Source organism: Centroberyx affinis, unplaced genomic scaffold, assembly GCF_046629955.1.
Source record: "Centroberyx affinis isolate AG114_WGS23_722 - 3 ecotype Tasmania unplaced genomic scaffold, CSIRO-AGI_Caff_v1 ptg000826l_1, whole genome shotgun sequence".
NCBI lineage: Eukaryota > Metazoa > Chordata > Actinopteri > Beryciformes > Berycidae > Centroberyx > Centroberyx affinis.
In genome coordinates, this window is record NW_027279425.1 from 141,168 (window position 1) to 153,177 (window position 12,010).

The 12,010-nt window shown below is 39.9% G+C and overlaps 1 protein-coding gene across 1 annotated transcript; it reads left to right on the forward strand.

Annotated features, from left to right (window-relative positions):
* Positions 1-474: 474 nt before the first annotated feature.
* LOC139645173 (solute carrier organic anion transporter family member 2A1-like) lies at positions 475-8,719 on the forward strand. Its single transcript, XM_071520805.1, has 8 exons — positions 475-528; positions 1,579-1,716; positions 2,332-2,494; positions 3,485-3,712; positions 4,695-4,842; positions 7,101-7,205; positions 7,974-8,103; positions 8,576-8,719. Exons 1-8 carry the CDS (start codon positions 475-477, stop codon positions 8,717-8,719), a joined length of 1,110 nt encoding a protein of 369 aa, XP_071376906.1.
* The last annotated feature ends 3,291 nt before the right edge of the window (positions 8,720-12,010 follow it).

A 12,010-nucleotide genomic window follows, 5' to 3' on the forward strand; every position in this document is an offset into this window, starting at 1 on the left:
CAGTGTGAGTTATGCACATTAGTGACAGACAGACAAACGGGTGAACACATAACCCCCACTTGATTAAATTACCCCCTTTGCATCAAGGACCACAATGAAAATAAGCTTACCTGCTTTATTGTGTTATCCTTGACAATTTCTGAAAACTGTACATAGTTTTCCCATAATCTAGTTTCTTTTAATTGTCTAATAAATCAAAAGCAAAAAAAAAAAGAAAAGAAAAAAAAAAGTAAATGTGACTAAGATTAATACACATTTTATTCAGAAGACTAAAGCTAGTCACTATTATCTATATTTGCTTGCAAACTTAAACAAAAAAGCATCCTATATGTATTTATGCACCTACTGTGTATACAAGTGAGGTAATATACATAAAATTATATTTCCATGTTGGTAACCTCAGACACACACGTGTGCACATACAGTAAGTAGAAGCATTGCTGCTTGTCTTATTTGGGATGTTTGAGAGCTAACATGGAGGAGGTGAGAGAGCGCTCAAAAACTTCCGGGTGTTTTAGCAACATCAAGGTATAAGTTTTATTATTATATTATTTCATTATTTTAATTATCAAAAAGTCTTAGAAGTGTATTAAATGTCATTTTTACTGTTGATTTTTGGTATCTTTTCTTGATATGCTAAAGACATTACTGCTCACATCACATGGATGTTGCATTTTTTTTTTATTTTTTTTTTTACTGTAGATGACAAATGGGCCTTAAAGTTTGTGATTATATTTGATTATGTTTATATTGATTATGTCCAAGCTCAACAACGATTAGTGCTTAACTCTACAGACTGACTCAAAACTGAATATAACACACTGCAGTTGATTGAGTCAGTTACAACTACAGCATTTTATAGAGGTGGTAGATAGTGGTACATATCAAACATAAGAAATGAGGCAGTCCTTCTGCAGCCGAGATACACTTTATCACACTTTATTTGGATAGTCCAGTGTTGATACTCAACTTCCTATCAAGTAGCCTAACTATAATGTGTCACACAAAGTCTACTAAGTTTCCGGTGATACTCATAATTGTGTGAAAAGTCGTCTATAGATGTTCATTCTCTGGGCTGGGGTCAATCTGACAGTTGGGGCTGATGTTAGAAATTGGGTCAGATTAAAATTGGGTTAAAATCAGGGTCAGGGTTAGGGGACACAGTAGACTGTAGAGATGAAGCAAATAGGCAAGTGACACATTTCTGTCAGCTGATAGTTGAGTATCAGCATTGGACTATCCAAATAAAGTGCTGACACAAGCTGAAAGCCTTTAAGCCAGTACACAGATGCCACTGGCATTAACGGTAGGGGCAGACAACACTATGGAAAACTGGCCAGACTACTTACAGCAGTATGGCTGCTGGGCTAGAGGGGAAGTGTTGATTCTCTTCCCTCTCTCTCTCTCTTTCTCTGTCTCTCTCTCTCTTTCTCTCCCTCTCTCTCTCTCTCCCTCCCTCTCTCTCTCTCTCTTTCTCTCCCTCTCTCTCTCTCTCTCTCTCTCTCTCACCTCTATTTCTCTCGCATGCTGTCTCTCCGTCTCTCACTCTCTCTCTCTCTCCTCCCCTGCCTCCCCCAGCTCTTTGTGCTGTGTCAGGGCATGCTGCAGTTCAGCCATATGCTCCAAGTCTGCTACCTCATGAGCTGCATCACCACCATACAGCGGCGCTTTGGCCTCAGCAGCATAGCCATGGGGGTTGTCTCCTCCGTTCCTGAGGTACAGTGCCCCACCACCTGCTGGGGACTACTGAAATTACAAGAGCAAAACAATTTTTTTTTTTTTTTAGATGAAACATTTGAGGTTTAAAAAGACAAAGATTGATACCGTGTCACTCTCAACCAAGAGAAGCTGTAGGAAAATTGTATTGTATTGTGTCTTTTCTATTCTATTCTATTATGTTCTGTTTCTATTTCAAATACAAACTAAGGTGAGCCCTTTGATTGCTATTTATAGCTCTTTATTGTCTATTCACACCCATTTTCCAAACAATTGTTACAGCCACCCAGATTTAAGAAAGGTAGGCTATTGGTAGATAGATAGATAGATCGATCGATAGATAGATAGATAGATAGATAGATAGATAGACAGATAGATACACAGATGAACAGATAGATAGATAGATGTTCTGTCCAATGGAATTGAGTACCCATTTTGCTCAGGATTACAAGCAATATCACACACTGAATGAATTGCCTAGATTGCATAGTATGCAAATGTTTATTTGTATTTGTTTTAATATGGTATAAACTGTATTTTTGCAAACCTCAATTCATCCCTTTGAGGGTTAGTGGTATTTGGCAACCACAGTGCTTCCTCTTGTCCGTCCTGCAGGTGGCTAGGACAGTGCTGGTGGTGTTTGTGAGTTACTTCGGCAGACGGATCCACAGGCCTCGTTTCATTGGACTGGGTGGTCTGATAGCGTCCTTTGCTCCTCTATTTATGCCACTGCTTCACTTCTTTTCTGACCCTTACCAATACCGCTCAGTGTCTGCAGGTGAGGTCCCTAACCGGGACTGTGCACAGATTTTTTTGTAGGGCCTGGGATCTAGCATACAAGGGCTCACATTCAAAATCATTTATGCTGCTGTTTTTTTTTTTTTTAAATCAGGATAGGGGCCTACTGCCAAATCAGAATACCTGAATATTCTGTGAGCTACACCACAAACACAATCTGCTGTGGCTCTGACCACAACACCAAGTCTTGCCTTAAATTTGAGCTCACTATTTCCTTAAACCCTCACCTTAGCTGTTTTACAGCATGCCTGCCTAAAATGGCCGCCCTATTGATCTTATCTCCCTCACTGACAAACTTAATCTCAATACCACCCCCCTCCCATATTAGGTAGTTGGTTTTGAACATCGCTACTGTCATATGAAAACCTTATAACTCCAATTTTACCTTCAACTGAGCAAATTCCATCACCCTTGAATTTATGAAACCATTTCAAAAAGCCATTGGATAACCTCAAAAATGCATAGTCATCAAGCTGAAAACAAAGCTGTATTTATCAGTTCCTGAGAAGTTGACATTTTGGAGATACAACAACAACAAATTATCATATATTCTATGTATATATAACTGATCACCTTCAAAACTGGATAGAACCGATCTTCCTGGCAGGTGGGGGTATTTGCTTCATCAACCACTGGCTTGGGATCAAAAGGAAAATTGCAGGAAGATTAAATTGAGCACCTAAACTATACACCAGTCAGTCAAAGGAGAAATCCCCCCTAGCCAAGTCTGGCATGTCTTGCCTCAGGCTGGACCGGTCTGCTACTGTATCATGTGTTATAGAGGCAGTTTAAATCTTTTTTCCTATGGGGGAATCCAATAAGATCAGAGCCATATCATAGTATATTTTATGTATTTATAATTCCTGTGAGTGCTCTTGTTTTACACATGATAATCCTAAATATAACCTCAGTCCAGCAAATCTTCAACCTGTGACTGTACCTTACCATTTGTCCATGTCTGATGCCGCAGCTGGCAGTGGGCTATGGGCTGTGTGTGTCCCTGGAAGCAACTCCTCAGACCCCCTGCTGTGCCACCAGGAGAGCAGCGCTCACTCCTCCTCCTCGGAAGTCCAGACCGAGCTGCTGATCCTGGCAGCTTCTCAGATCATCTTTGGCATAGGCTCTGTGCCCACTGTACCCTTTGGCATGTCATACATAGACGACTTTGCAGAGTCAAAAAATTCAGCACTTTATTTTGGTAAGTGGGATACTGGTCCTTTCAGTAGATGAGGGCCTTTCGCTGGCAACTTTTACAAAGTTTGTTTTCTCATCATTATAAAAACAATGTGCAGCATTTTAGTTGTTGCCAAATGCTTTGCTTATTTTTCCACTTGTCATAATCCTACATGCCTGCTTTGTTTTGATGATTCTGATTTCATGTATATGTGACGCTTTCTGAAGTTTGATGTCTTCTGGGTTGCAGCCATTGTGTTCTCAGTCTCTTCATTTGGTCCAGGCTGTGGTTACATTCTGGGCTCCACAATGCTAAGTATCTATGTGGATGTGGACAAAATAGGTATGGTATAGGTCTAATCTACTATTAGGGAGAAATAATGCTTGTATCAAGTGTCTATATTCTATTCCATTTAAATTTGCAGATATTCAAATTGCATGATGTATTTTGAAATTAGCTAAATCATGCTTCAATTTACCTCTAGAAACAATATTGAAATCAGTCTAACTGGTTTGACTGATTTCCGATCTAAACCACAATCTTTCCTTCTGTAATGTGCATTTTATTTGACTGCATCTGCATTATCATACCCTACTTCCTTACCCTACAAATCCTTTTTCCTTCTTCTTCCTCTGTGTTCCAAGACTCCCATTCTTGTCCTTTAAAAATCTGATCCAATCAAATTTTCTCTTCACCCCATCAATCTTTGTATTCTCTTAGAATGTAATGACCCACATTCCCTCCGTCTAACTATTCCTTACTTCCATCCTCCCCGGTCCCTCCACACATCGTAGGCCTATTTCTTTGGAACACATTTTCTTCCTTTCCTCCCCTCATTAATTAATCTATTTAACTATATAAGGTAGGAAGCACACACAGAAGAGAACATGTACAGCATATACAAGAAATTATTCTCCTCTCCTCTCCTCTCCTCTCTTCTCCTCTCCTCTCCTCTCCTCTCCTCTCCTCTCCTCTCCTCTCCTCTCCTCCATGTTCCTCCCTACAGGCAGTCCCAAAGACCTGATGCCATCAGACCCTCGCTGGGTGGGGGCATGGTGGATGGGCTTGCTGGTCACCTCTGGTTGTCTGGCTCTGGCCTCCATCCCTTTCTTCTTCTTCCCTCAAGACCAAGTCCAGGTCAAACAACAAGTCAAGTCAAGTTTATTTGTATTGCCCTTAATCACAGTTACAGTCTCAAAGGGCTTCACAATGCTCACATCATGAAAACAATAGATGAAAATGGCAAACTAAGGTTTCCATGTCAGCTCTCATTAATCATTTCTAATTAGAGTGATCTTACAAGCGAAAACATTCATAAAGTTGTAGGAGAATGTTTCTGAGTGAGTTGTGAGTTGGTTGTTTTCATTGCCGCTGATTAGCCTGGAGAAATATTCAGTTTGGGCTGCTGAGAGTGAGCATTTATAATTCACAGTTATATTCAGAGAAAAATCACAATAATCTTTAGTTGAAAATACATGGGCAACTTGCCTGGGATGTGACAAACAGGACAAAACGAATGTGGATGATATAGTGGGCTTTGAGTGCAAAAGAATACTGTTGGTTATAATTGTTGTTCAAATTGGCCATTGCATTGCCTCAAAAGTGTAGAGTGGGAGCTAATGACAAACTTGCTATGGAGCAACTATCCTCAGCCAATTTATAATGCTTTCATAACAACTACTCATGCTTTTGTTTTCAAGACACCGAAGACTGACGGTGAAACTTTGAAAAGCGACCCCAAGAATTCTGAGAGTCAGTTGCTGATTGACTTTTTAAAGGGTAAGTGGCTTTGCATGGGTAATAATGTCTCTGTTTATGGGTGTGACTGTACATGTGTGGTAATGTGACTGTGTGTACATGTGTGTGTCGAGACCAAAATTTTTCCAAAATAGTACTTGCTTTTAAACCCACAACCAGCCTATCCGACCCTCTTCTTTGAAAAGAATACTAGCTATCCAATTAACTGACTATCTCTCCTGCCATCGTCTTTTTGAACCATCTCAACTTGGCTTCAGGTCTTTCCATAGCACTGAGACCACACTCACAAAGGTTCTTCTATCTATCTATCTATCTATCTATCTATCTATCTATCTATCTATCTATCCATCCTTCCCACCCAGAGTTCCCTGGTGTCGTGCTGAAGGTGCTGTTGAGACCAGCCTTCCTGCTGCTCATTGTGTGTCAGTGCTGCTTTTTGTTCTGCATCACTGGCTTGTTCACCTTCCTCACCAAATTCTGCGAGAATCAATATGGTGTCACTCCAACCTACAGCAACCTGCTCATGGGTCAGGGAGCACAAACTTGCAAGCATGCACACACATGAACATTCATGTGCACACAGATACAACAGTGCAAGTGCAAGCATGCACACATGCATACAAATTTTATACATATTGTATGCATGCACACACCCACCCGCCTACTCACATACACACACACTGTATGCACATAATGCATTGCAAAGAGTCAATATTATACAACACAGCATCATTCTACATTTAAAAGTTTGGTCATTATCTACTCACCCTCATGTCAGTCAAAACACAGCGAGTTAGCTCGTCAGCCAGCCTTCTCCAAAACAACTGAAGTGGCAAGAAAGTGGTACAAACAAGTGGGAAAGACAAATTTTACATGATATCCAAGATGCCAAGATGTGACATTCTCACTCTTTGGTGAACATTTTGGTGTCACACATATACAACAACCTTTAGCCAAGAAACTTCAAATATTAATTGACTGATGTAAGTATTCTCTCACCACAAAAGCTATTTTTGTTTCAGGGTCCGTTCTGTTATTTCTGACTAAAAAGTACTTGGATATATGAGAAGGTGTAAATTTTACGACTGTGAAACTCAGAAGGAGGAGCTTATGAGGAGCACATGAAGGTAGCAAGACTCAGATCCCACCTGATCACTGTAGGGCGACCAGAGCTTTGTGAGTTGGGAAAATCTGGGCGATAATAAGGTGAATATGGGACTTTTGACCCGCAGTGCAATCATTTAGAACACTGAGATTATGCTGCACAAGCTGTTTGGAGTAATTGTATGGTCATTTTTTTCCCATTTTGTAATTCTAAAGACTAAATGGCCACTTGTTGTTGTTTTGGGGAAGGCTGGCATGGAGCTGTGCTAGCTAACTCGCTCTGTGTTATATGGACATATCAACTTCACCAATGTTTTGACTGACATGAGGGCGAGTAGATAATGACACTGTCACTGTCACTGTGTTTGAGTGAACTATTCCTTTAACTATTCCTTTAATCCTTCCTTTACCTGCCTCGTCATGTCACCGCAGGAGTCATCCTCCAGCCACTGTCTGCAGCAGGGTCGCTGCTGGGAGGGGTGATGTTAAAGTGTTTGCAGCTCTCTTTCAAGATCCTCCCCTGGTTGTGTTTGGTACTTCTCTCCCTCAGTATGGTTTTTATTGTCCCGCTCTTCTTCATGGGTTGTTCCACTCAGAAGGTGGTGGGAGTCAACAGTGGTTATGGTAGCACACAAGTGGACCAGTCAATCAGTAGGTATGTATATTTATCTGTCTGTGTGTGTGTGTGTGTGTGTGTGTGTATGTGTATGTATGTGTCTGTCTGTCTGTCTGTCAGTTACATACAAGTACATGCAAATAGCACATTGTGTCGCTGTGTGCAACAGTTTCTCTTTCATGGAAGCACAAACCTTCATTCTCAATAATTGATGCTCCCATGCAGCACTCTGTCAACGTCACGCTCTTTATATAGAATACCTGCTGTTGCCATGCTGTGCTACATTTTTCAACCTGTTTGCATGTTTGGTGGACATGGATGAAGCATTGCCATATATTACTTTTTTGTTACACTTGAGAATACATCTCACTTATCCATAATTACAGTGAAATAAGAACAATAGAACAATTTTTTTTTGTTACTACCAACAAAGCTGTCCTGATTGCCTCGATATTGCCTAAATACTCACTGATGTATTTGGTTACCATTAAAAAAAAAACATTGGAAAAAGAGTCAAAACCACTACTTAGTCTCTGTGTTTCTTGATCATTAGCAGCTCCTATATGACTGCTCATAATGTACAAATGTATTTTACATTACTGTGTGATGACACCACAACTGCAGAAATGAGAGGATTTTGTTTCCATTCAGTGATATCAATTAAAAAAGAAACTTACTGCACGTATGGTAATTCTCGTATCACTTAAATTAATCGTTATCAGATTTTTTCCTTGTGGTTTTAGGTGAGGTTTTGTATGCAAATGCCAGTGATGTGTTGCATCTTCCCAGATCCCTGCCTGTGTGTAGCTCCAACTGCTCCTGTGTGAGCAGTGTGTACAACCCAGTTTGTGGAGAGGATGGCACTGAGTTCATCTCCCCCTGTCATGCTGGCTGTGCTAATGTCACTATTGACCCACATAATCCCCACAGAGTACAGGTAAAGGGGCACTCTGTTCTTGTCCTTCTGCCTTTCTCTCTTTCTGTCTCTCTTTCATTCTGTCTTTTGGAATGAATAGTTCTCTTTTCTAAAAGCCACCTGGGATATAAATAGTCTTTACCCTCTATAAAGTTCTCATTACCATTTTACAACAATGTAACATGAATCATTTATATTATTAATAGAAATAGTTAGAAAATGTTTCAGGTTTAATTATTAACATTTAAGATTGGGGTTAATTAATGATATCAAACTTGTATGAGATGCCCTGATCCTCTGTCCAGGTCTACAGCCTGTGCAGCTGTGTGCCCGCTGCTGCTGGGGGTTTAGGTGGAGCTGAAATTGGCTCTGCACACCCAGGCTCCTGTGCCAGGAGCTGCTCCTACCTTTTCCTGCCTGCCTTCATCATTATTGGCTTTGGTTGCTTCTTTCATTACCTCTGTCAAAGCCCACTACAAATTATGGTACTCAGGTAGGTGGTGGTAGTGCTGGTGGAGGTGATGATGATGGCAATGATGGTCATTATTATGATGATTGTGAAGCCAATCAGAGGGAAGAGGAAGAGGATGATGATGATGATGATGATAATGATGATGAAGATGCTGATGATAATTAGAAGGAGAGTAATAAGAGAGTGGAGGATAAGGAAGAGCATAACACAGTTGTTGATGATGATGATGAATGAACAGATCATCCTTCCACTATATCTTTAGACCTACTGAGAAGATTGTTGTGAAACGTTACAAAGGATCCATTTAAAATACATGAAATTTCCAAATTTCCAAATTCCAAATACAAAAAATACAATGAACTAATAAACAGTAAATCAGTAGAGGCTATGATTTTAAAACAGCTTCATAATGTTAGGTATAACATCAAACAGAGTAATACTCTCTTAACTGTAAAGGACCAGAAAGTTATTAAACATCTGCTAAACAACATGGTTGCTAAGTGACACATAAGTAGGGGTATAATTGACTATTTCCAGTTAGTGCATGAATATTTAAAATAACTTTTATGTGATCACACATGTGCATTTATTGCTTCCTTCATGACATGTTCAACATAATTTCTAATGGCCCATGTACGATTCCAAAACAAAAGAATGTGCCAAACTCAAATTACAGACAGTGCTTTGGATTGTGACTTTTCTGACAAGAATCCCCATGATTCATTTTTTATCATTATCGTAATGTGATTTTTTTGAAATTCCAATGGGTGGGTAGCTTTTGAGAGAGTACCAGTCACAAAGTGAGTTTTGGAAGCCAGAAATGTCAGCATCTAGCAAAGTAATCATTGAGTCATTGGCTTTGATGAACAACCCCATCAAACACAGATACACACACACATATATTTTAATTTTGTGCCATGGGACAGTAAAAATCTTTCTTTAAAACATTGGAGGAAATCCAACATTCTCTCTACTGCACAAATATCGTTCTCTGCGTCCACATCCAAATTTCAAGAGTGATCTGGAGTGAGTGAACATGCACAATCTAGTGTCACTGTGCGGCAGTGTATCATACAAAGCTATTTATTGGGTTTGTTGGGTTTGTTTGATCCGTGTATCACTCAGTGGTATGTGATATTCAAAGTAGATTCAAGCAATGAAATGTAACTTCTGGGTGACTATTTTTCACATCTATCTTTGCTCAAGTAGGAAGCCATTGGTGAGCTGCTTCTTACTGCATGCTTTTATGGTCAAGATTTCCTCCAAGGTTTTGAATGGGTCACATTTGGACTGAAGATGCAAGTAAATGCAGCAACATCTTGTGGCCGTTCAGGCTATAGTCCATAGTGCAGAGCCAGCAATCTATTGATGATTAAAAAAGCTGGGAAAAAGAGCAGATGTGTGTCTTCACTGAACACTGAGCTCAAGCACACAGTCCATCTCAAAGTGTTAAGATGTCCTCTGTGCTCAGACAACAAGGTGGGGGTGTGGTCAGGATGGGTCATGTGATAGATGAGCTTGGCAGTGACTTGTCTTTACAACTACCCATTACTGTGCTATCGCCAAAACAAAATGTCCAAAATTTGTATTCGTCAGTGCCTACTTTTTTTTTCATAGACATCTGACCTATGCTAGAAGACACTGTAATTAGAGTATTTTTAAATGCAAAAATACTGCTTATTTTTTAACTCCAGTCAAACACAAATTACAAAATACCCAATAGTAATGAAATGCATATGATTATGAGAAACAGGGGGAGGAAGATCAGGATCAATGGAAGAAAGAAGGAAATGATAAAAAAAAAAAAACACAGGATGATTACAAGATAATGAACCATCTTTCATCATCATTGAATCTGAATATTTTGCTCCTCCAGAACTGTCTCTCCAGAGAACAAAACTTTGGCCATTGGCATCGGGACCCTGATCTGCAGTGTATTAGGTAAAGTAAGACGGCTCCAAACACCATACCGTGTAGCATGATGATGTACAAATAGATTGGTAGCCATTCGTACAGTAAAGAGATGCACAATAGAGCTATTTGTTTTCCCTATACAAACATTGTTATTTACACATATAGATAGCATGGCTCTGTCTGTGAGCTCACTCCTGTAATAAAAATGAATAAGATGTGCCCTGAGGCTGCTTTGGCCTCCATGAGCCTGGATTCAAATCTCACTTCACTTCATTTACAAACATTCATAAGAAAGTCTGAGGGAAAAAAAACCTTAATCAGTCTAACCTCTCTCCCTCTTCCTTTCTCCTGTGTGTAGCCTTAATCCCTAGCTCGGTATTGTTTGGGAGCATCTTTGACTACTCTTGTGTGTGGTGGAGGAAACAGGCATGCAGGCACAAACCAGGAGCCTGCAGCTACTATGACCTAGACAAGCTGAGGAACAGGTAGCCACTGTGTGTGTGTGTGTGTGTGTGTGTGTGTGTGTGTGTGTGTGTGTGTGTGTGTGTGTGTGTGTGTATGTGTATTCAGTGACATGATTCCAGGTTGCTCAGTTTTATGAAAAAAATATTTAATCAACAAATTGTCATATTTGGAGTTGTTTGTTTTGACTGCTGCAACAAGCTATTCCTATCTATCTATTCCTTCACGTCAGCTTCTTTGGTCTGCAAATGGGCTTAATGGCTGTGGAGATGGCTCTGATTTCTTTGACTGGCTGGAGGATAAAACACACACCTGGACTCACACTGGAGAAAGAGCCTCTCAGTCTCTCTCTCCCTGAACAGGAGGAGTCAAAATGAAAATGTGCAAAACAAAGGGTCAGAATAGCACAATAAGCACCATGCTGTAACTATGAAAACTGACTATAATGTATTGTTGGTTACCCATTGTAGTTTAGAGAGTATAGTTTATGTGCACATATAAAAAAGATTTTTAAAAAATTGCCTCTGTATTGTTTTCTACCATAATGATTAGAATTGCTATTTTTCCAATCTTTTAAAAATAATACACTTCATGGCTGACTCAAATATTTTGAGATTTGACACATAAAAACGTATGTCATCAGGGATGTAGTGGAGGGTAAATCCACCTAAACTCAGTTTACCCACCTTTTTATTTGTGGAATCTACCAAGTTTTTAGGGCGACATACTTTGTGATCTAAATTCATAGTGTAGGCTACATCTTGATAGTTTCCCTTATGATGATCCCCATCTGGAGGTCACAGTGTGCCCTTTTTACTGTCATATATGTTTTTATTGGACATTTGTATTAAAAAAAATCATATGTCTCAAAGCGTGGATTTGAGTCCGATGGAAAGGTGAGGGAATGAAATAGGTGAGGTCGCGCAGGCGCACAAGCTCCCTAAATTGACAGGAGGATGCTGAACTGCATTCCCATCATTCTATGAGGAGAGGAGTATCCCCCTGCGCACCCACAACGGAGGAAACGCAGAGTATTACGAATACATAAAATAATCCAAGTAGAGCTCTATATCTGCAACC

Bases quoted from the DNA above. Each gene is read 5' to 3' on its own strand.
- LOC139645173 (XM_071520805.1), top strand. From the start codon at position 475: ATGGAGGAGGTGAGAGAGCGCTCAAAAACTTCCGGGTGTTTTAGCAAC. The intron at 1,717-2,331 runs GTACAGTGCCCC...TCCGTCCTGCAG, and splicing joins TTGTCTCCTCCGTTCCTGAG to GTGGCTAGGACAGTGCTGGT. The intron at 3,713-4,694 runs GTAAGTGGGATA...TCCTCCCTACAG, and splicing joins AAATTCAGCACTTTATTTTG to GCAGTCCCAAAGACCTGATG.